At 38.9% G+C, this 25,422-nt stretch overlaps 1 protein-coding gene across 1 annotated transcript in view; it reads right to left on the reverse strand.

The window, feature by feature from the left end:
* Nucleotides 1-23,151, reverse strand: part of LOC139727911 (CD63 antigen-like) — a 192,776-nt gene extending 169,625 nt beyond the window's left edge. The window contains exon 1 of the mRNA XM_071638882.1: nt 22,829-23,151. Coding sequence (XP_071494983.1) covers nt 22,829-22,906 — 78 coding nt within the window. The 5' untranslated portion in view covers nt 22,907-23,151. The remainder of the gene's footprint in view (nt 1-22,828) is intronic.
* Nucleotides 23,152-25,422: the final 2,271 nt, after the last annotated feature.

A 25,422-nucleotide genomic window follows, 5' to 3' on the forward strand; every position in this document is an offset into this window, starting at 1 on the left:
TTGTGAAAGGGCGCTGGAGGAAGAGAAGACGAACATTCTAAAACGGCGCCATTCGATCTCGCCCAGGCTGTCGTCTGCGCTTCTGCTCTTGGTGGTTTTGTGCAGCGCTTGAAGGAGTGTGCAGCGCTTGAAGGAGCGTGCGGGTGACGCTCGCCAGCTTACTACAGTCGCTCGGTAGCGGGAGTGCACTTACGGAGCTAATCAAATTATCGACATCTATCGACAGACCCGCTGCGCGACGTACCGTGGAAGATTTGCTCAGATGAAATTCCATCGGGGTAGACAACTCTGCGTGGATTTAAAATGCTTTGACTTTCATGGCTATACATGTACTCCGATACATCGATTATGTGCAGAAAGCACAACAGACGCCGAAACGTACAGTCTCTTCATATTTCCCCCTTGTTTCCCGTGTGCTTGATGGTTGTTTGCGTGATTTTGCTATTTTCTGATTTGTGCTGCTTGTTAGTGAAGCAAAGGTAATTATGATACAGTGGTCAATCTATTGACTCTCAGGAACCCAATGTACATTTGCAGTCACAAAAGTTAAGGGAAAAAATGGCTGTTATCAGGCAGTCGCTCCTAGCACATTTTGCATAAATATTTCAGGGAAAAATCATCGTGTTTCTGCTGTTGAAAAAATTAAGACGTGTCAAGATATTACAAATTGAGTTGTCCGACGGGTGGGTGAGAATGCATTTGTTTTATTACCTTTATTCACATGCGATCAAAAGCTTTTGAAAGCCTCTTATATGAAGCCAAAAAAGGGGAAGGGGGAAGACTCTTCACCAGTCGCCTGCAAGAAATACAACATCTTTACTTTAAACGTAATACGTATTCGTGGCGTCACCGATTCCCCGTCAGCGATGGGTTAACATGCTGGTTGTGACTACCAATATAAGGCTCGATGTAGATATACAACAACAAGAATTATTAGCCATCATTCTGATACATGTGGTGGTATCTGGTGGCGCTTTATGGCGCCACTAGTGGTGTTTCATGGTATCTAGTGGTATTTTATGGTACAGTGTATATCTAATGGCGCTTCGTGGTTTCTAGTGGTGCTTCATGGTATATCTAGAGTTGATTCACGGCGTATCTAGTGAAGCTTTTTTATATCTCATGGTGCTTCATTATATTTAATGGTGCTTTATGGAATCTTCTGGTACTTCATGGTATCCAGTGCTGCTTCATGGCATCTAATGGTGCTTTATGGAATCTTCTGGTGCTTCATGGCGTCTAATGGTGCTTTGTGGAATCTTCTGGTGCTTCATGGCATCTAATGGTGCTTTATAGAATCTTCTGGTGCTTCATGGCATCTAATGGTGCTTTATAGAATCTTCTGGTGCTTCATGGTATCTAATGGTGCTTATTTTTATCTACGGGTGCTTCATGGCAAAACATTCCCGGACCCCCCCCCCCCCCCCCAACAAAAAGAAAGTGTGTAACAGTAGTACCAACTTGTCTAAAGTCAGTTGGGAGGAAGAGGAGTGAAGAATTTCTTGGAAGTGATAGTACATAATGTTTTTAATGCATCCGAATAGTAACTAAACTTGTAACCAGCGCTTCCTCGTTACGATGCTCGGCGAATCGTCCTTGGATGAAACAATTTTATTTTCAGTATCATACATGCCTTATTCGTCATTACTTTGTTCATTTTGATATGTTAATTTCTTTTTCGATTTTCTATTGTCAATTGTTTGAACTGTATAGGCAATTCATTCATTTCATTTTATTTTATTTCATTTCAATATACAAGCACTGGTAGAAAATGAAACAAGTTTGGTTTGAAACTATGTAAACATGTTTTTAATTTGCAAAGCATTTTATTTTGTTAATTACCACTAAATTTCATCTTCCAGTCAACCACTGTTTACTCCAGATCATTTGTAATTGTCTTATATCATGTCCTGCGTGGAAGAAAATAGAAAACAGATTGTATTGAATTGACCTGAACTGATTGTACTTGCGCAAATGTTCATCTAAGCATTCAGTAAATTGTTTATATGCCGACACATTTGATGTTCAAAGATTTGTTAGAAAACAAAATTCCTCTGGAAGCAAAACCATTTTTGTTAACGCCCTTCTGGTTTGACATGATAATGCAACCTTGTCATATTATATTCTGTTTGTTTGCCTTTCTGATAAAAATATTCAATCGCAATAGAAAATTGTCTCAATTTACCATCAGGATGTGGAGGGGCCGAAGCATGTTGAAGGTATAAATACTCGTTACCACCCATGACCATCCACACCCCTACCCCCCCCCCCCCCGAAAAAACCAACTATACATAATTATATTATATATATATATATGTATATATGTGTGTGTGTGTGTGTGTGTGTGTGTGTGTGTGTGATAGTAGTACCTCCTGTAAGGATATGTTATGTTTTGGTATACGACAGAATATTATACATGATGCTGATGCTGTAACAAATCATATATTTTGCAAAATGCACGCATCTACTCATTAAAATCTTTTCCATTTCCAACAACTTTGATTCGATATTTGACATACAAGTCACAACATCTACTATACATTTCAGTGCACAATATTTTCCTCGATTACATTGTCGGTGTGTTTTTGTGTTATTGTAGTAATTTTAGGCATTAACATTTTCATTGCGATTATATTTTCTTGGAAATGAAATAAACGAAATGAAGCCTTAGTTTTTACGAATAAAAACTCCCCTCTGTGCCATGTAAGGCAGTAACATCAAAACCATCTGCGATGAAAGACCGTCATTTTTTCAGAAAAAGTCACCTTTACCAGCCCCCCCCCAAAAAAAAAGTAATGAATAAACTAAAGTAGATAAACAAATACACACAAGAAGTACAAACATATCAAAGGCAATCCGATAATAAAACGTTGTTCAACCAGTTCCAATGTTTCCTGTGATATTGTGATTATTATAGCTCGATCTGCGTGTGACCAAGGAGGTATTCTCGTACTCTCGTACCTCCTTACTGTGACTCCTGTGTGTCTACTTTCAAATTGAACATTTTTTTTTTGTCCAAGGAGGTACGGCGTACCTTCTTGATCCGTCTTGCTTTCGTAGTCATAATATGTAGGGCCCCTATCATTTCTACAAAGGGCATTGCCCTTTAGCTGTCAGCGTAACAGTGACTGTTGTCTACACTGAGTTCGGTAACTTGTACAATCCTTAATGTGATATCACTGCAATACTTTTGTTTTAGCAGATTTATTGGTTATTTGCCTTATAAAAGTGTGAAATAATATATTTTCAAAAAAACTTACATGATTGATTGAATTAGGCGCGAGGTAAATGTTCGTCACAGTGCAGGGATCGATGTGTATAGTGCTAGAGTCACTTAATGAACGGACAGTAAATAGTGGGATTGTTATGATGTCAAAAAGAATGATTTATCAGGACAAACGTACAATGAGTGTTAACAATGACCAGCTTAGCAAAAAACTATTTTTACACTAAATGAAATACCTTCAGTAAACAAATAAACAGTTAATGAGATTTACTACACCCCATAACTAGTCAGGATTTGAATGAACATTTCTAATGATTGGAATAGTAATTTTTCACCTCCTTCATTGCGCTCTGTCGTAAATTGGGTAATCTCCGCTCTCACGGAGAGCATGATTATTAATTAAACTGTAATGAAGAATACTCCAAGAAGAACTGTGGGCATAATGAAACACCACTCAGCTGGAAATGTATGCACAATCAATAAAAACTTAATTCAAGTCACGTTCATGAACTGGGAACCCTCCTGATTGATTTTGTCATTTGTTACATATACCTCGACATGTGTAACATTGTATACAATTTATCCACATGCAACCTCCTATGAATGACGTATTGAATGTTGCATGGAGTTCAAACAGACTGAAACAGTAAATCAAATCATACGAAATTAAGTGCGTGTATAATTAGAAATACGATGAATAACATAAATTATTACACATATAAATGTGTATAATGATGATTAACTTCGTGAATTTAGTTGATTACTAATAAACACTGCGAATAATTATGCAAGGAATAGCTAATCACGAATTCATGATATATACCAAATTGAAAGTTCGAAAGCTGAGTGTTCTTTGAAGAAAAATGTTGTTTAACTGATACGAACTGTATCAAGACCTACTATGAACTACACTTTTGTACACAACATTTCGGTTTAGGTACGATATAGGATATAGAGGGGTTGATGAGGTTTGTTTGTTTGATTTATTTTCTTCAACATTATTTCATACATGAATCATGTTTGTTTGGGGTTTTTCAGTATATAGTATCACAGTAAACAGCAAATAGGGCCTACGGATTATATTATTGATATTATGTATTACAAGGCTGATGTTATGTATAAGGGCCCACAAGGTTATCATGTAGCTAAATGGAGACATTGTTAACCAAAGAGCTAGTTTTGTTTTTCCCTGGATAGACAGATCAACAGGCTAAAACAAAGAGATCTATACAGACGGATTGGTAATCATGGAAAGGACTGAATATGTGGAGATATTGGACGCCTTTACAGAGAAATTTCCAATTTCCATCATTTCCATATACTTTAGATATTTTGCAAACTTACAAATTTTGTTTATTGTATATTGCAAAGTGCAAATGTAATTCATTCATTCAACTTCAGTTAAAAAATAGATAGGTTAGGTACATATATATGCGTGTATGGGCATTTCTGTTTCTGTTTGAAAATGAATGAATGAAGGATTGAATGAATGAAAATATACATGTATGTATGCATATGTTTGTTTCATAATACTTAAATAATCATATATTATATGAATCATGCAGAGAGGGATATATATATATATATATATATATATATAGAGAGAGAGAGAGAGAGAGAGAGAGAGAGAGAGAGAGGGGGGGGGGAGAGAGAGAGAGGAAGGAGAAGGATAAATTGATGGACATGCAGAGAGGTGAATACGATTTATAGTCTGGGTATAGACTGGGTATGGACATATAAATAAGATCCACATAATAATTATGCACATACAGTATAGGATAGATGTACGGGCTTTATTATGCCATATACCAGTCAATATACACAGAGAGGAATAGATCTTAAGTATTGCTGTCCTATCCGGCTTTAATAGCCACGCAACTGAAAGTATCTAAGCAATTCAAAACTAACCTTTATGGGCATTCAAAGAGAACAAGTAAGGCTTTATCAAATATAAGAGACGAATCACTTAATAGACGAAAGTAAAACATCAACAGTTGGGACTACGGCGAGTGAGTTTCGTTAGAAATTGGCACATGAATGGCATGATCGAGAGTGTTCAGCATAACGACTACTGTGCGCCACTGCACATATCTTTATTCATTTAAAATGCTGAATGTTTACATTTTACTACCCTAGCTGCTCATCAAATATTCACATCAGTTGACAAATTCAGCCCACTCGCTTCGAGGCCCCACCGACACATCCATCAATGATTAACTCTATGACAGTGAGCAGCCATCAGCAACAAAATATGACCCACACTCGATGAATGAACATTGAGGTCTGCAAAAATGAGACTATCAGTAATCTGTCGTTCGTCGGCCTTTTGTATGTATCACTGCGTACAATCAAGGGCCCAAGCTTTTGCAAATTGAAATATGCAACGAAATCTTGTCTGTTACAAGCCCTTCCCGCGGAAAAGCTGCTTTAACACTCAGCACTCATGCATGCATATTACTGTCACCCATTCAAATACCTTGAAGCTCCATGTCCATTCAATAGACGGAGACGGAAAGAGCTTATCTTTTTTTTTTCTCTCATACAGAGAGGACACTAAAGTCTTCACTTGAGGTGGGAGGGGAGATCGGAAGGGTGTGATTAATGGTGCGATTTGAGGCCAAACCGCTCTTATATTTCCCCAAGAACGAATAAATGTTACGATGTTAGAGAGCCATGAAACAAATTGACTGTCTGAGTCAGAAGCAGGCTGAATTCTTTTCACTACTGGTAGAATTAGAATAGATAAATACTCACAAGTGACGAGTTTTTTTTTTCGACCCATTGAAATTACAGTATGTCGCTATTCCTCTGTGGATATCCCATTCATCAGAAGAAGAATGAGAATGAATGAATGAACAAAGCTGTATTCCACGAACGCAGAGAAACTCAAGCGGGTGATCTGTGAAAATTGAATTTTGTCATAGGAAATCCACCGTCTAACTAGAGTTTGTCTCAGGGCTGTAAGCACATCAACCCTTTCTTGCATCTATATTGCATAATTAAACGTAATGGCTTCGTTTGTTGCAAGTTAGTATTAGTTTATATCACTCAAATGCATTCCCTGCGATCACATGAAAATTTGTACTACGATTTATGTACGCTGATATAGACATCGATAAATCACATCAAAATGAATCAAATGATGATACACTGAACTATGAAACGTTTGATAGCCATTTAAAAATGGCGTTCATTAGGCACTTTTATAATTGTCATCTGAGTGGTAGGAGAGCTGCGGTTGATATGGTCATGAGATATTATTACCTGACATTCTTTTTTAGCTTGAAATGCAATGATTCATCCATAACTACTCAAGATATGAAATCAAGACTATTATCTGAAAATTCATCGTTCATGTCAGAGTAGCAGTGATTATCATCGTCATCATCACTATTATTATTATTATCATCAGTGAAAATTATAACCATATACTACTCAAAATAGCGTGGGGTGACCCCTATACAGAATTAAAATGTTTGACTTTAAGCAACCTGGATGTCGTTATGTCCCCTGATAACTACAAAGGGATATAGTTTTGGTTGAGATGGTGTTAGGAAAATGCATAAACAAATTTGGCGGACATAAGAAGAGAATAACGCTGTGTTTAATCACGGCGCAATCCTAATGGTGGCGATTACAGATTCTGTTCAGATAAGCATTGATATAAGATAATATGATTACAAGAAAATGTTTAATAGACGTAAAACCATTGGATGTGAATACAGAGTCATAGTCTCCCATCAAGGGCGTTGGTAAAATAATCATATTGGTTGTGATAGTCCGCAACCGGTCGGGCGTGTGATTTCACTTTTGGAATGATAGATTAACATCTTAATTCAATAGCTACTAAATAAGTGCTCACAAATTAATAAGTGAATAAACAGAACGAAAATGATATAAACAACATCCTTCACTATTCCATTCACATTTTTCTACTAGATATGATTATGTAGATATACAGTAGTCTCCGCTTTCGGGTGGTGTCTGGCAGAGCATTTCTCTCCCGACTAAGCGGAGTACAAGATAAACCGAAAGCATGTTAATTCATTCACAACGCAGATACCATATATAATTATTATCATATGCCTATCAACTATATCTAGGAATGCAAACAATTACTTCTTGCTATGTGCTTATAGGGCCAAAATCAGAAAAGCTTTGCGTTTGTAGATAATAACCTTGGTTTTAAAGATCCGAATCTTTTAATGCAAATGATAAACTAGTCTATTGACAAGCAGACAGAGGTAAGTATAGAAGTATCCCTTTAAGTGGCTTAAAAATACCAACAGCTCATCGTGCGGCGATGTAAATGACATTAATGATGATGGATCCATATCACACTCGCTAGTATTTCGCCCAGCTGTGAGCTACACGGGGAGCCTATACTAGCTTCCCGGTTTAATCTGATCTCAATTACGGATTTCTTCCTCGTCCCGACAGATTTACCTCCTGTGGGTGCTGGCACCGCTGATGAGCGTGGTTTAAAGCACTACATCAGCGATTTCTAGCACAACATTTGCCCAATGTTTTCTTTAAACAGTATACAGCAATATCAGAGGATTTTTATTACGTACGAATGTTGAGGAGCACGACACAATAAATGATATCACATACTGTATATACGTGTAATAGTTTTGCCGTATTTTACTGTTATCTGTATATAGTGTGTGCGGTGACACGACATTTGCTGTTCCGGTGTTATTTTCTCCAAGGACTTAGGGTTAGGGGTAGGGTTGTGATAGGGTTTTAAGTTTGATTTGATGTGAGAAGAAGGATTAGGGGTCAAGTTTATGTTTGTGGGTAGAATCTTAATTTTGGAATTAATAGCGTGCAGATATTGCATGGGCGCAAATGTCATGGAAGCCCTCTGACAGTCATCCTAGGCGACGGACTAGACCTAACATGACGAAGTTATGAGATAACAAGAGTATCTAATAAACAAAGGAACAGAATGGCAGAGGTTTTTATCAAAATCGGGCCTCACCAGTCAAATGAGAAGTCAAGTGGGAGATAACCCCAAGAGAATGATATACTGGGATTGCGATGAGATTGAGATCATTTGCTGGATGACGTTATGCGTTTTATCAATGGCCGCTGACGTAACGAATATGTGGGAAAATATCTCATTTGTTTCTTTTTGTTTTACTTTGTTTTGTTTTTTAGTATGTTTGCAAGACTGCGTAATATATCTAATCTTAAACCTTTTTTTTTCTTGCTCCACCAGAAGCCGACCTTTATTTTGGTGACAAAACGTTATGTCGATCTTAAAACAAAAATGCTAACTTCTGTATTAAATTCATGATCATGGTTATGTCGTTTAGTTAGAGCAAAGAACAAAGAATAAAAGATCGAACAAAACTGCAGATATTTCAAACATATAAGATGTATGACTGTGAGACTGATAATTATAATCATGTAATGTGGCTCCAAATTGCAAAAATTCAATTTTTTAGGCCTGGTGTTTAAGGTGAGGATCGTGACTTGAGACCATTAAACCATGATCAGTCCCTAGCTTCTCATCAAACATGGCAACAAAGAACGATATAACTGCGGCACGAAACGAAAGCGTGTGTCAACATATCCCAGCACAATGCGGAAAATACAATGAATACCACATCGTATCAAAGACCTGCTAGTGCTTCGTGCATGCCATTGCATTATGCAGGTACCTGCAAAGTGAATATCAGTGTATTATTGGCTCTATTCTGAATCACTGCTATCAAGATTTGAAAATATCAGGAAAATCCCCAAACTTGTCAAAAAGATGATGTAGAATTTAAGAGACGTAACTTTGCGCGGCAAAGCATAGTCAAAGCTTTATGCCTAAGTTATATTTTGTATGAAAGCGCAAAGTGGTCGTTGTATGTAGATTGTGCAGAAAATAGGTATACTGCTGTTTGTCGCACCTTACACAGTGACACGCAAATATTTCACATTACAATAACTGAAAGGTCGTAATATCCGACCAGATACACACATAGACACAAAATCAGGGTTAAATATTGTTATTGGACTATAATAATCATTCACATGCAGTACTATTACTACCATAGGCCTAGTTGTTGTTGAATAAATGATATTGACCTTTAACATTGCACCATAACGAACACATTATAATTCCTCAAACAATGACAGTAATCTTAATTGATGGTGTGATGGTTTACTTGCTTACTATAAGGAAAATCTCATCTTATTCCGCGAGGAAAAAACACAATTTTGTGGTGAAACGACTGACAAAAAAAAACAATTAACATCAATATGCAAATGAAAGTCACGTGATTTAAGAAATGGGCAGATTATCGTGGCAATTTTGTCTCTTGAACTTGATCTGATTCAAATTAGCATCTGAGGCATTTTGCAAATATTGGAAGAGTTGGTGAATGAAAAGCGCTGTAGGCCTTTACACAAATGGCTTTGAATGGCTTTGAAAACAAAGCGCATGAAGTGTTATTTTAAGTCGGGTCATTGACTTTTGCGTTTATGTTCAATGTTTGGGCGTATCCCCCCCCCCCCCTTTAAAATAACGCAGTTATGACATGCACCGTTAAGCATGGATAATGGAAATGATTTCCCTCGTAATTATGACCTAGAAGATGACGTCAGCCCCCTCCCACTCCTGGTCACAGTCCAGTTAATCCTGTGGTGTGTGTAAGAAAACGTGGGAGTATACAGCTTTGTGTGGCATGCCTTACAAAGTAATCAAGCAATTATAGAGGGGAATTTCCCCCAATTAAAGAGGATTCAGAATATTCAGAATGAATTCACACACACGCGCGCACACACACACACACACACACACATATATATATATATATATATATATATATACCTAAATATATATATATATATATATATATATATATATATATATATTTATATATGTTCATATATATATATATATATACCTAAATATATATATATATATATTTATATATGTTCATATATATATATATATATATATAATCCTAAGTGTGAGCAAACGGTTGACATACGCTTAAAAGTTATGAATCGCTAAAATTTTAGGTTTTAATTTCAATTTCAGTTCAGTTCAGTTCAGTTCAGTTGTTATTTCTGCATTTCAAAATCAATACAAATCAACAAATCAACAAACTACTTACATAGTCATTTACACAGCTAATATTCGTAACGTTTGGATCTTACATACATTTTCTTTTTTTTTTTCAAGAACGAATATCATATATGAAAGGAAGCAATAGGAAATGATAAAAATGAAATGCAGGGGACCATCATCATAAGCTAAGCTTGACGAGCAAAACGGAACAAAATACAACGAAACTGTTTACTATATAAATAGTATACAAATAGGGACTTTAATTTTTTTTTCCTCAATAAAATGTATACATTACATTGACCTATACTTCGGAGAAATCTCTGAGGCAAATAGATGGCATTTTCCATGCCATCTGGATGAGCAAAGTCAAAGTCTCTTTTGACTTTGATATCCTCAAAAAAAAAAAAAAAATCAATTTTTTCTTCGCAACCAGCTTTCATGTTTCCATGAAATCTGAATTGGCTGTCTGCCTAAAAATGGCGAATTGAGGGGCAAACAGCACGTGTTGGGACTGGGTTCAGATCAGGTATCGCCCTGCTCGTCCCTCGGGTTCACAATATTGTTTTGGAATCGTTTTCATAAAGTAACCGTACTCCGGAAGGTAGCATAGGTCTGAGCACAAATTGGAGAGTACACATTGTATTCGATGCACCACAATGCACCTTATACATCATGTACATCGTTCTCGTTTACAGACGGTATACAGTGCGTATCAAAAAAAAAGTAATCCAACTTTGGAGAGCTACTATTTCATAATTATCAGCTATGAAGAGCACAATGCTGGTTGTGAGGAAAGAGGAACTTTTCCTCTTTCCATTGGTACCAAATTATGTTGACAAATGTCATGCATGACTGAGCACATTAACTTTAAAGACAACAATAACAAATTGCACTTTTTCCAAGTGTACGTGCTATTGTGAAGGAACAATGCATGTCTCACTGCATGGATGAGATCTGTCAATGAAAGTGGTCAAATAGGCCAGCCTGTATAAATGCAGGTTTGTGTTTAGTGTGTGTGTTTAAGGTTATTTTTCCTAACATTTTATGGTTCATTAACTTTAACATGTTCAACTGTTCAATAACTTGGTAACTCCCACAGATGCCAACCCACACAGTCAATTTTTCTCTGTTTATATTCAACACATATCTCGCAGCGACAAACAAGGTCTTGAATATGAAGAGAGAAAATGGATAATGGTTCAGCGTTTAATGGAAGGCCCAAGTTATCGACAACGTGGCCATGTTGAAGGTTATGAACCACAAAAGGTTAAAAGAAACTCTAGACACGAACCTGCAGTCGACCACATTCATTGACAGACCTCATCCACGCAGTGAGACATGCATTGTTCCTTCACAGTAACACGTAAACTTGGAAAAGGTGCATTCTGTCATTGTTGCCTTTAAAGTTTGTGTGCTCAGTCATGCAAAAATGTTTGTCAACACAATTAGGTATCAATGGAAAGAGGAAGAGTTGCCCATTCCTCGAAACTAAAATTGCGCTCTCCATAGCTGACAATTGTAAAATAGTAGCCCTCCAAAGTTGGATTACCTTTTTTTTATACGCACTGTATATGCAAAGCGGAACATTCAACGTGAGGTCTTATTATACTGTAGTCTCTCAATTTAGAAAGTGGAAGATTTGAAACGTGTTCAGATTCATGGTAAGATAGTGTGAAAGGAATGAAAAATGTGTATGGATTTATTAGAGTCAGCTGAAATTTTGACGGCAATTCATTGAGTAAAATTTCTGCACGTTAAGCTCTTGAACGGGTAGGCTACATATCGAATCATTATGGAAGGTGATTACCTTCAAGGTGTAAGAAAGAGATGATGTTTCTTTATTTACAAATTGTCGAATTTTCTGGCTGAGCTGTGTGATGGTGTTCAAATATAAGAAAAAAAAACTCTAGCAAGCAGGGGAAAAAAGTGATTACGTTGTCATTATCATGATATTTTTAGACAAAAACAAATATCACCACACTGGTATACCATTTGGAAATGGTTTTATTTCTAGCATTCCTGTTACTGTTACGGGAAAACATGAGTTTAAAAAAAAAAAGAAACCCAGTCACTCGATTTTTTTCAGTGCCTGATGCATTTGCCGCTATTACAACCGCAAATGTATGGCTGCATTATCTATAACCCTCCCACGCACACATTGACGTTGTATACAAACACTTTGCCGATAGTAGAGACGTTAAAGCGCAAATCATTCATGTCCAAGTTGACTCAACTAAATAAATAATATCGCACGAGCAGAATGCTACAAAATCCAGTAAAATCAGACAGAAAAATAAAGAAGTTATATGGTCTTGTAATCTTCACATGATCTCACCGAATAGTAATAAGTGCTTGTAAGCACTTTATTCATGAAAAGTACCTGAGATTATGATGCCATTATTGCAGTAAAACTCTCAAAATATCATTAAAATCATACCACAAAAACCTTGATTTGGGTTGACAAAGAATTGTTGATAACAACCCCTCTTCTAAAGGTTATCATTGCTCAGTCACTGCAGCACATGATGAAATTTGATGCGAGAGATGTAAAGTTTTTCTTTTTCATTTCATGCCCAAAAAAGGAAAATTGCGAAGACAGTCTACTACCTGATCTAATTTGCATAATTATGCTGTTGCTAATAATATCACTCTTCCCTGTAAATATGTGGATAGTCCCATGATTTACTTATTTCGGTTCCGATTTTGATAAAATCCCTGCCATATATTCTCATCTGACTGGACTCTAAAGGGCTTTTTACACTTAGCCCCGGACTTAGCCCCGGACCAACGGTGGGGCTAAGGGGGGCCTTAGCCCCACCGTTGGTACGGGACTATCCTTAGCCCACTTTCTGTTTACACTCGTTTTTGCCAAAGTGGGCTAGCCCCACCGATAGTACGGTACTATCTGGCCCTGCAAAATAGCAGGGGCTAGCACCGCAATTGCGGTGCCAAGCAAGTGAGTGTAAACAGAACGAAAAAATAATCCTGGGCTAAGCGACGGAGACGAAGTCCGACCCTCACTGACCAATCAGAAACGAGGTAATCAAGTGCTGCCGGTGCGTGCGTGTACGTGTACAGTACACAGCGTAATTATGAATATTCATGTGGTTTGGAAAGTCCGGGGCTAAGAAATACGAGTGTAAAAAGGTCAGTTTTCTCCTTAGCCCCGGACAAGAGATAGTACGGGACTAATTGGCGAGTGTAAAAAGCTGAAAAAATTGGTACGGGGCTAACGATAGTCCTGGGTCAGAGAAAGTCCGGGGTTAAGAAACACAAGTGTAAAAAGCCCTTAAGACATTCATCCAAGCCGACTTGAACACGGCATCGAATTGAATTTTATCATTCAATAGTTAGGCCCCTATATATTCCATAACATTCCGCGGTAATGAGGGAAGCAATGTGCCAGAAGCGACTGTGAACTTGCCTTTGGATGCATTCACTGTTTTGATTCATTTTTTTTCGAGATTACAGACCTTACACTGACTAACCTTGAGGTCATGTAAAATTAGAATGGTGGCGACAGTTTAGATACACATCATATACCGTGATAAACACGGCGGCCTTGTAACTCCTGTCAGTGTATTTACGTCGGATGGCTGAGATTGGTGACGGGGTGGGGAAAAGCAAAAAAAAAATAGTGATATGGCTGGTATTTGCAGACAGCAAGAGCCAGCCTTGGTGGTACAACGTGGGATTTATAGAGATTGTTGACATCAGAACTATCACTAAAAAATGACGAACATCACATACACACAGGCTTGTCGATGGGACAGTGTGCTTATAGTACCTAATACACAAACAGCTCGCAGAGAAAAACATGTAGAAGGACAGGCGAAAGGAGTGACCTTGTAGAAATCGACTTATCGATTGGCCCAAGTCTTCCGCTGGGAAATATTATGGCATCCCTTTTGTCACCAAACACATGGTTGTGCGGGTGCCACTATACACTACACATAGACACGTTAAGCTTCCATTGTTGTCATACATACATTCAGGCGTCATGAAAATCGTTTCCACTTTAAACACTGTACTTGCTTTGTGGAGTGTGCAAGCATGACCACATAGATGCGATCCGTACACAAACATTTCGTCCTCGATGTCTTGAGCGTCCAAAGCCCTGAACCGATCTGATTCGATTACCCAGCCCATGCACAGTATACACAAACCTGACCTTTCTTTTAGGGTAGTTCTGCGTATGTTGTCCAGCTCACTTTTACAGTGGACCACTCATCCAATCAAATAAGCGTACACTGCACAAACAGCGTTTAATTCACGGCATACTAACCCAATTTCGAGAGAACACACGTCTTGATTCAACCACGAAAACACAAGGAAGGTTTTTTTCTATCATTATTTTTTAAGGACTTGAATAAGTCGTATTTCGTTCCAATTCTCACATAGCATAACAGAAATTCACTCCGTTTCTATAAACACTGATAAAGTGGGAAATCTAGATAAGTTTGCTTGATTACCTCCTGAAAACAATGAAAGTTATTGTTGCTGCATTACCGAAATGGTGATAAAAAAATTATACTTCCCAACGTCGAAGTCGTTTTTATTTTTTAAGCCAATCGAAATGAAAACTTGCATGGCGCTCAGGTGTGCAATTTCTTACTCATGTGGGCAGATTGTCATTACCGAGATCTATGACATTCTCGTAGTGAACACAGCACCACAGGAGTGTGACGTTTGTAATACCCAAACAGCTTGTTTTCTTCGTACAGATTGGCAGTGTTTTTGCACTTAACAAATGCTTATCATAACGTCAGAATTATTGAATAAACATGCAAACAAAGTTCATGTCACACAACTACAGGAAATACTAATGAGAACACCAAACCGAGTATACAATTGTATAAGTCTAGTACAATGTTTACATTTAGGGCATACATAGAGAAATGTGAGATGAACAAAATGGTGGGCGTTTCATTAATGTTGGACCTTAAGCAAGAAAGTTAACGAATTTTGAATAAATTATTTTGTCCGGAATAGTAATATCGGTCTAACTCAAGAAGGATGATGACGTCATAGGCTCACAACTCTCCAAAAGTTTTTTGCACAAATAAATTAACAAATCACATTTTCGTCGATAATGTAGTAAACTACCGTATCAGGGCAATTACCCCCCCCCCCCCCCCCCCCGGCTAAATACTGATTAGTGGTAAGGTTAGAGTAAAGATTAGGGTTAGGGTTAGGTTAAGGGTTAGAGCTTGGGTTAGGGCTAGGCTTGCGTTCAGGAATAGGAATACGGTTGGGGTCAGGGAAAGGGTCCGGGGTAATTGCCTAGGGGGTAATTGCCCTATAGACCCGCCTCTTTCCCCCAAAATCACAATTGCCACGGTTTATCACCAGCCTACATTCATTCGATGCAGATACAATTAATTTTCCTTAATTTCAAGTCAAAATACGCAATCTAATTCTTTTATTCAAAACAAAAAGGACTTCTGTAGAGGCAAGAGGAAGCTAAGTTTTGTGAGGTGATAAATCACTTTTTAGTTGAATTCTTTCATGCCCGATTTTAACGAAATCGCTACAATTCTGTTCGTTTGATTTTACTCTTTATATAGACCTAACTTTATCATTTCATCTTATTACTAAATCTTATCATTTCAGTTTCGACATTGTTTACTCTGTTCAATTCACATTGTCTTGTTTCCATTATTTCTCTGTCACAAAAGAAAGTGAGATGTATGTTATGCTTTTGTCGAAAAGTGGAAATAAATTTGACGTTGAATTTGAATTTGAACTTGAACATTTTGATGGAATTGCGCTTAAATACAAGCACTTTTGTACCAAGAACTCCTGATACAAAATCGAGAGACTATCCAAGTGATCATATTGATATGCGTAAGTCCATCACCTTGCCCGTTTTCTTTCTCTCTCCGCGCCGTACCAGGGTGAGCAAACGAAGTCCCTTAACCTTTCGTCTAAAACAAATATGTCGCAACGTGACATTTTTTCTTGACATATTTCATTACTCATTTTTTTTTTCGAGCACCTGTCTTTGCGTTGACACAACAGTCGGGCTTATTTCCGCTACTTCCTCAGTAGCAGGAAGTAATGGGTGTTTTTTCATATACTTGTTCTTGGGTTACAAAGTACACAAGATGACATTCGCAGCAGGTTGCCTCTTCCTACCCCACCCCTACATCACCTCTACTACTTCACCCCAGCCCCCCCCCCCCTTCCCCACCCTTTCCTCAACCAGTGAAGAATGCACATCGATGCATATAATTCTTTAAAAATCATTATAGCGACACTTTGTTAAAGTTTGTTACACTGTATTGAGATTGAAATGCAAAAATGAAACTGAACCGACCTAAACTGAACTGAACCCTTACCTCAATCGCACCCGTACCTCAACCTACTCCTAGCCCCCCCTCCCCCACCTATAGCTTACCTCAATAACCCCAACCTCACCCATCTACCTCACCCCACCTATCTAACCCCACCCTTTAATTCACCCCCATCCCTTCCTCACCCTATCCCACCCAACCTCACCCAACCCCGAACCTGCCTCACTCCACCCTATTCTAACCCATCACCCCTACCTCACCTCATCCACCCCTATATACCTCACCCCACCCTTACCTCATTACACTGTCTCCATCTCTACCTTATCCCACTCTATCTCACTTTTTAGTGAATTTACACAGATGTTTCAGTATTTAAAAAAAATAAAACGGTAATATAGATCTAGATACAAAATGTGCACGTTAGATGCTAATTCATTTTCAACCCTCTGTTCCAGTGTCACTGATAAATTCAGAGAGGTGCACCTTGATCCCCGTATAACTCATTGTTCAAAAAGTGAAGTTGAGACAGAGCGGAGCAGAGTTCCCTGGCTTTCACGCCTTGCCAGGGAGCGTTGATTCCTGTTTTCTCATGATTATAAGCAACTCTTCTCACCCGCAGAAAAAAAAAAGGCTTTTAGGCTGAAGTTAATGCTGGTGCATGAACTTCACTGAGAGCTCTTAGCATGGTCAAGTCCCCTTACGTGCATATAATATGATGTGCTGCTAAACCTTTTGTGAAATATCATATTGACACCTGATAATCCACTTTGCTCGTGAAATTCAGTACGAAGCGATGGCAAAACGATCCTGACAATAACCAGAAATAAAAAGAAGAAGTCCAAAAATCAGTTGAATTTTACAAAACATCCACGCAGCTGATGTTTTTATAAAATCAGATAATGGGCAAAGCTGACCAAATATACACATTTGTGTGTGTGTGTGTGTGTGTGTGTGTGTGTGTGTGTGTTGCGCGAAATCATTCCACTCTGCATTGAGAGTTAATCGATAATTCCATTAACGTCTGCGACGAACTAGAGACAAGTTTGAATACGCGATCGACATCGATGTGAGAGACTTCGATTGTACGTGAAACCAACCTTGCACTTTAGAGACTTGAGCCTTCTTTGATTTCCCGCGCATAAGGTCGTTGAATGCATTGATTGAAAGCAGAGTTCTTAAGGCACGATTTGCCGATTGTGGTTCCAGAACTCAATAATTCATCAAAGTCTCAGTGTATGCGTAATACTGTACAGTCATCTCCGTGGTGCTCCTAAAGATATCTAGTTTCGCACCTCTTCACAAAAAGGAAGAAAAAGAGAAGAAACGAACGCACTCACTTGCATATGCGTTATGAATGACAATTCAGTGAAAATGAATCGACAGCAGATCACGTTGTCATCTACCATATCCAGTAATAGCAAACTAATAGACGAGACTTGGTTTAGTGTTACGGAATATGATGACATGGCTGTCTTTGGAGTATAGGAGTTAGTCGGTCCAGCTTTCGGGTGCTTAAAGAGGCTAAAGCTGACAATTAAATCAGGTGCATCTTCACCCCCCCCCCCCCATCCCTTTTATACACACACACACACACCCACACACCCACACACCTCCTTGTCACATAGCAATACTGTTAGGCGTTGTTCCTATTCAAAAAGTTCCTGCTTTACTATAAAATGACCCAAGCCTATATCGAAAAATGTCTCCAATAAAGATGAGTGCAGCTTTACAAGATGAGTGCAGCTTTACACAGTGAGCATAAATCTAATTCATGTTGGAAGTTGCAAAACTTGGACCTCTGTGTCATTTCGTGACATTTCCACCAACTGAACCTGGCTAGTAACAAAGTGGGTGGACAGTTAGCATTCACAATTAACCTCACCCTGAACTCTCCTTACTACAAATAACACCATGAATCCTCCCAACTTACCATAACCCATAACCCTCCGAACAAACCTCATACCAGAACCATCCTCACAAGATCCACTCCGTGCAAGCCTCCCCAACAAATGCCATTCCACCCGACCCCAAATCCTCCCTATAAACCCTACCAAAAACGCTTCCAAGAGACCCCACTCCAGAATCGTTCTATCAAGCCTGACCCATTCAGAACCATCCTCGCAAACCAAACTCAAAACCCTCTCAACAGGTTCCACTCCACAAACCCTTTCCTACAGACCCCATCCCAAACTTTCCAGTATTCCCCACTTCAGAACCCCCTAATGCCAAGCCCTACTCCAAACCCTCCAAACAACCTCCACCCAAATCTTTCAAATACTCAGTAAACCCAAAGTGCCATTCCAAACCTCCCCTAAGCCCGACCCAAACTCGTCTCAAACCCTCCCTACAATAAACCTTACCTCAAACCCTTTCCAACAGAACCTTTCTATCAATCCCACCAAAACCCTTCCAATCGACCCTACCCAACACACAACCATGCCAACAAGTCCCACTCCACACCCTCTAAACCAGTTCCACTCCAAACCCTCCCTATAGACCAAGCCCAAACCTATCCAATATTTCACACCTCAAGTCCAACTCTAAACCCTCCCAACAGGCTCCATCCGGAACCCTTCCTACATCATAAGTACTACCCGAAACTCTTCCGATAAACCCAATTCCGATCCCTTCATCAAGCCCTTGAAACCCTCTCAACAAGCCATAGCAAAACTCTCCCAACTAAGCCCACCTCAGAGCCATTTTCACAAGGCCCACTCTAAACTCTCTAAACAAATGCCACTTCAAATCATCACTATTAGGCCCCAACCCAACCCTTTCCAATATTCTCCACCTCAGAGCCCCATAATCTATCAAGCCCTATACTCCCAAACCCTCTGAACAAGCCCCACCCGGAACTTTCCTTATAAGCCCTTTCCCAAAGCCTTCCAAAAGAACCCACCGCCATCTCAAACCCTCCGACAAACCTCATCCCGGAACCATCCTCACAAGATTCACTCCAAACCCTCTTCACAAGCCACCACTCCATACCCTCCCTTTAGGCCCCATCCCAAACCTCACCAATATTTGCCACCTCAGAACCCCTTTTTATATCAAGCCCGACTCCAAACCATTCGCACGGGCCAAGCACGAAAACTATCCGACATTCCTTACCCAAAAGTTGAACCCTCCCGAAAAAAAACAACACTCAAAACCATCCCAACACCTAGAACTCTCCAAACTAGCATCATCTAGAACCCTTACAGCACTAGCCCCACCTTGATCCTTTCCCCTTTCCCTGTGTCCTCATCTTACCTAGGTTGCCTAGGAGATTGGTGTATGAGTCTGTAGGAGATGAGCCAAGGTTGCTGAGTGATAAACTTCCTGAAACATAAGAATATAGGGGCCTACTGGAAACAGAATACTTACCAAAAACAAATCATCGTGTATGAGAAGGGTGACTTTTAAAGGAAACCCCGTCCCCCTCGCCCGTATTAATATGAAAAATAAGAAACGAAGACTGTGCTATGTGTACAACAGAAATTAACAACAACAAAAACACGAAAACTATACCAAAGTATAGTGCCGTTATCAAAAGAAACTGATCAATACGTTTCCACAATTAAATTCATTGTAGTATATTATTTTGATTATTGTTTAATTTACACTACTGCGAGACAATCATTTACCATGCTAAACTGCTATGTTGTACCATGATGTATATCGATAGTGTTTCATGATACAGTGTATTACTAAAAAAAATGAATTGTAATACACTGCCACACAGAAAACCAATGAATCAAATCACATCAAATCACATCAAATCACATCAAATCAAATTTAACCGTGCAGAAACCATGAAAAGCTTGAATATTGTTCGTAACGATATATACATTAAAAAATACATATATATTATATTATATCATCAACTAACTGGCCAACGTGATGATGGAAATGTGCGAAATGCATTCGTGATTTTGAAAAAAAAAAGTATACAAAATATACTGTTATTCTCTTCACGAGGATGTCTGGAGGTACTCAACGTTGAAAACCTCTAATTGTCTAATGACAAGAGCTGAATTTCAGTTTTGAAATTATGGGGCAACCATTAAAATGAAATGAAAGCATCGTCACGTAAATGTTATTCGTGAATATATTAATGAAGCAAACTCATAAGCTCATAACTCGGCTAAGTTGCGTGAAGTTTATATGATACAGTGCAAAAAAGAAAAAAAAACACCTGGATGTTGCTATTTGCGACGTTATCACGAAATGATGTTTGACATGTCTTCGTGGTTGCACGGACTCCAAATCAAACTGTATTTGGAGGAAAATAATCACTCATCCCCATTGCAGTCTTTACCCTCCCCTCCCCCCCCCCCCCCCACCTCCCCCTCCTCCCGACTCACACATCAATCTCCATGGGAAGCGGCCATAGAGGGTGGATACCTTGGGATGACGTGACAGCCTCAATTCAAGACTCTCATTTGTCATCTTCAATATCCAAGTCCCGACTGACTCTTCCGACTCACACGGGTTTCCGTCCAATGACTAATGTGTTGTGCGTATTACCTATAGGTTCTGGATAACAATGTTCTGTTTGTTTTGGCTTACTTTGTAAATCTGACATAAAGTCCCCTCCTTCTATACTTTTCGATCTCTATCTCTATCTCTACTAGTACTTTATTTCTCCCGCTCTTTGAAGATCTCTATCAAGGTTACTTTCTTCCTTCCAATCCGGCAATTTTACGTGTTCATCAGTCTCTTCATTTCTAAATCTGTCGATTGTCTCTCTTTATGCCCTGGAAGTCTCTCGCTTGTGTATCTATTTCTCTGTCTATTGATGTGGTTGACCTAACACGTAGCTCTGTAAATCTCGCGACATTAAATTGACTAAAGAATGCGAAGGGATTTTCCGATCTTCCTCAGGTTTTTACAGCGGTGCAGCTAAGATTAGTGTCACACTCCACTGATTACCGTGGTGTCTTCATTGTCATACTCAATGATTGATGCTTCACGATAGATGCTGGTGTCCAAAGTTTCGTAACTGGGTATCGGAGCAGTGCCAATAAACGTTTAGTCTTCTCTTTGCTTTGCTTCTTTCCTTCTTCAGCTCTAGGTGATGCAAAAGTGGAAAAATTAATATTCTGATGCCTAGAAACAATATCATATCTTCAAATATTGACTGCAAAAGCCATCTTCATGAATGGAGATAAAAACGTTCGTGAAGAAAGAAAAGGCGATAAGAATATAAAGGAAAAAAGCACAGCGCGAGATGCAATGGTTGCCATGGAAACCGAGCGCAAGCCGCTTTTACGATGGCACGACGTGGGATTAATAAGTGTGCGTCTTCTCCCCCAAAGCACGATGACCTTTTTCTTTATTATTTCAATTTTTACTGTTTTTTCTGGTGTTTGCCTTCTCGTGAATTATTGACAGAATGATGACGATAGTTAGGCATGGAAGCTAAATTAGCTATAGAGAAACTAAGAGGCGAAGATAATCATTCGCATTGAAATCATGCAGGTTGCTCTGATCTCCCATAAATATAATTGTTTCGCTAGAACAGTTACCTTGTTGAACGAACTGACTTATACGTGATAATGTCTATGATATCATGTCTGGCGCATTCCTTGCGAAACATGTCACTCTATTAACACTACGTGAAAAAAAACAACAACAAAAGCATCGCATGAGCTGATAGTCAGCGAGGCATTGGGTTTTGAGAATCTACATACAATTAGCCAACGACGGGAAGGAAATATTACCGAGGCTCCAGGCTATTAGATGGAGATTTTCATGTTTTGGTTTTTACTCCTCCCTCGTTAGGGAGCTTCCAGCGCCAATAAGAATTGTTTTATTGTATATACGACTCTTTTTTTATATAATCATCTTGGAGTTTACCCGCTCGCTACGATACTGTGAGACTAGTGAGGCATCCGAGTGTATTATCCTGCACATAGTGACAATCAGACATACAATTAAGGAGGTTCAATTTGTGGTGTCCCCTATCCTGTCGAGTTATCAGGAACTTTTTGCACCCTCGAAGGGTTTTATGCCCCACGAGGTCAGTTCCCTCTTCCTTTTATTATCCTCCTTCGCAGTGATGATCAATCTAAGCAAGGAGCCCTCAATTTTGGCGAGGTCAAGTACATCTCTGACCTAATAGACTTGGCGATGTAAGTAAAGCAAGAGCAACGAGCGTAAGTAATCGAAAGGTATAAAATGTAGCAGAGAAACTTGATATACTTCATCCCTACATTTGTCTAGATTTCCCGGCAACCAAATATGACTCACCAGATTTGTGATGCAGCAGGCGACAACTAAGATGTACTTGAAGCACCAGACGATAGCCTCATCCCCACAGAAACCCATTGCAAGCTATTCCGTCCGAATCCAGTAGTATTCCCAACAATTTTGCCGTGGATTTTCTCGGTACTGAAGAAAATCCGTACAGCTGTTTGGACAGAGTAATCCTGTTTTATGGATATCCAGAGATGAGATCCGTACGCTTGGTAGAAATGAGAAATAAAGGCAAGATATTCGGTATTTGCGTTCACGGGTGTACTGCGATGGTGCTTCCACACGGCTACATGCGTGCAACGGGGAATGTTAGCGATTGAATGGCGAGAGAGCCCGCGACACGCAACAATGCGAGAGTGTGTAGGCTGGCATCCGTCGGGCTGCCAGCGGCTTGTTCTCAAGTACGGTTCTCACGGCCCTCGATATCACTCGCATGTGCAGGCGTGTGCCCAGTGTGTGAAAGCATGGAGTGTATGCTATGCTCGGTCTTTCTCTGTGTGTGCATGTGTGTGTGTGTTTGTGTATGCGGTAAGGTATGCACGTTCCCACCCTCCCTCGACTGCACACAGTCGGCAGTCAGCACGAATCTCGCCAAAATTATTATGATTTGAAGATATGATTCCCTCTACAGTTTTAGCGAGGGGGTTTGATGTACTGAGCTGAAAGGTAAATAATGTGGGGAATATTTCCATAAGTGGTCGGAGATAAAAAGAAGGGAAGGACCCTTTGTTGCAATACGACAAAATTCGGACATATTTAATCAGAAGCATGTCAGTAGTGTGGCGTGCAGCAAAACGAAGCGGCTGATCTGGAGCTTTATTATGAATAACGATAATGTTTACAAATCTTTCTCCTTTCTTTTCTTCACGCTTCAAGCCAACAGATGAAGCGAATGTCCCTAGTCTGCGCTCATAGACCCTGCTTAACTGGTGGCGTTGCTTGTCGTTAGCATTGCTTTTCTAATGAGTGAAAGGTAGACGACGACAAGTTAAAATCAGATAACGGACAGCTACACGGAAATTGGAGAGTTTGGCGTACACTATACACCTGTATATATATACAGCATCGAGAGATTTAACAAAGGAGCAATGTGATGTTTCGTACATTCCTCAGAAAAAGTAGCAATCTTTGAAAGATGTAGACCTACCCACAGATCTTTTTTTTTCAGTGAACACTCTGTAGATCAAGAGACAGATACACAGAGGAAATTTGACAGAAATCATTAGAATGCAGGCATGATTTTATCCCTATACGGAGGTGTGATCGTCGAAAACTGGTAAGTTTGGTAATACAGCATCCAATGACGACATCGAAGTCATCATCCTAGTTTCATGTTTGTGACTTCGATTGCGCGCATGAGTAAAGAGATCTTGGTGTTGCTGTGGACAAGGCAACGAACACCCCATCTTGAGGTTCCCTGTTCGAATCCCCCTGGCAGGCAGCAGTGGCGATGTCCTTAATTAGATTCGAAATGTTAAGAAACTTGAAGGGGTCGATCCCATGGCTGCTTGCTATAGACATCACTAACTGTTACTGCTTTAAGAAACGCAATCCAAAATGCAATATTCGTCATGTGAAATTATATTTTCACATTTTTCATTGTTAGGCCTACTGATTTCACTTTTTCTCGGAAGGAACGTTTTCCTGAAGACTGCTGACGATAAAATGACTGCCACACATCGTTGGTGATAAGGAGCTTGAAATGTTTTCTTTCAGTGACAATGGTACAAAAGAAGACAAGAAATTTCACAAAAATAAAATATCTATAACAGTAAGGTAACAATCACGTTGTCACTGACATTAAAACTAACCTTACCTGGTAAGTATATTTTGTTAAAAGTACATGTATATCAAATATCTGTACGTTTTCTTGATTTCTAATGCAAACTTTCTCGGTATTGATAATCATGAATGCTGTCCGTTAAAAGTGAGTACATGTACCCGTAGTTTGCAAGATATCTTGTTCAGATTTATGAATATGTGTACATTTTCACAAATAATAATGTCTATATTTAGATAGATAAGTAGGTAGATAAATAGATAGATAGATAAATGGGTAGATTGATAGATAGATGAATGGGTAGATAGATAGATAGATAGACAGACAGATGATAGGTAGATAATATATAATAACATAGATAGAGATAGATGGACAGACAGATAGATAAATAGATAGATAAGTAGATACATAGAAAAATAGTTAGATAGACAGGAGATAGATCGATATAGATAGATGTAGATAGATAGATATAAAAAGATAGACACATAGAAAGATAAGTAGATAGATAGAAAATAGATAGACATGCAGGTAGATAGATAAGTATAAGATAGAAAGATAGACATGCAGGTAGATATTCACATGATACTACAGATAGGTAGATAATATAGATAGATAGATATAGATAGATAGATAGATAGATAGATAGATAGATAGATAGATAGATGGATGGATAGATGGATGGATCGAAGGATAGACTGTAATATAGATAGACAGACAGGTAAATAGATGGATAGATAGATAGATAGATAGATGGATAGATGGATGGATCGAAGGATAGACTGAAATATAGATAGATAGACAGGTAAAT

The sequence above is a fragment of the Diadema antillarum genome, unplaced genomic scaffold (assembly GCF_040938485.1).
Source record: "Diadema antillarum isolate AM-2024a unplaced genomic scaffold, OU_Dant_1.0 seq00000160_RagTag, whole genome shotgun sequence".
NCBI lineage: Eukaryota > Metazoa > Echinodermata > Echinoidea > Diadematoida > Diadematidae > Diadema > Diadema antillarum.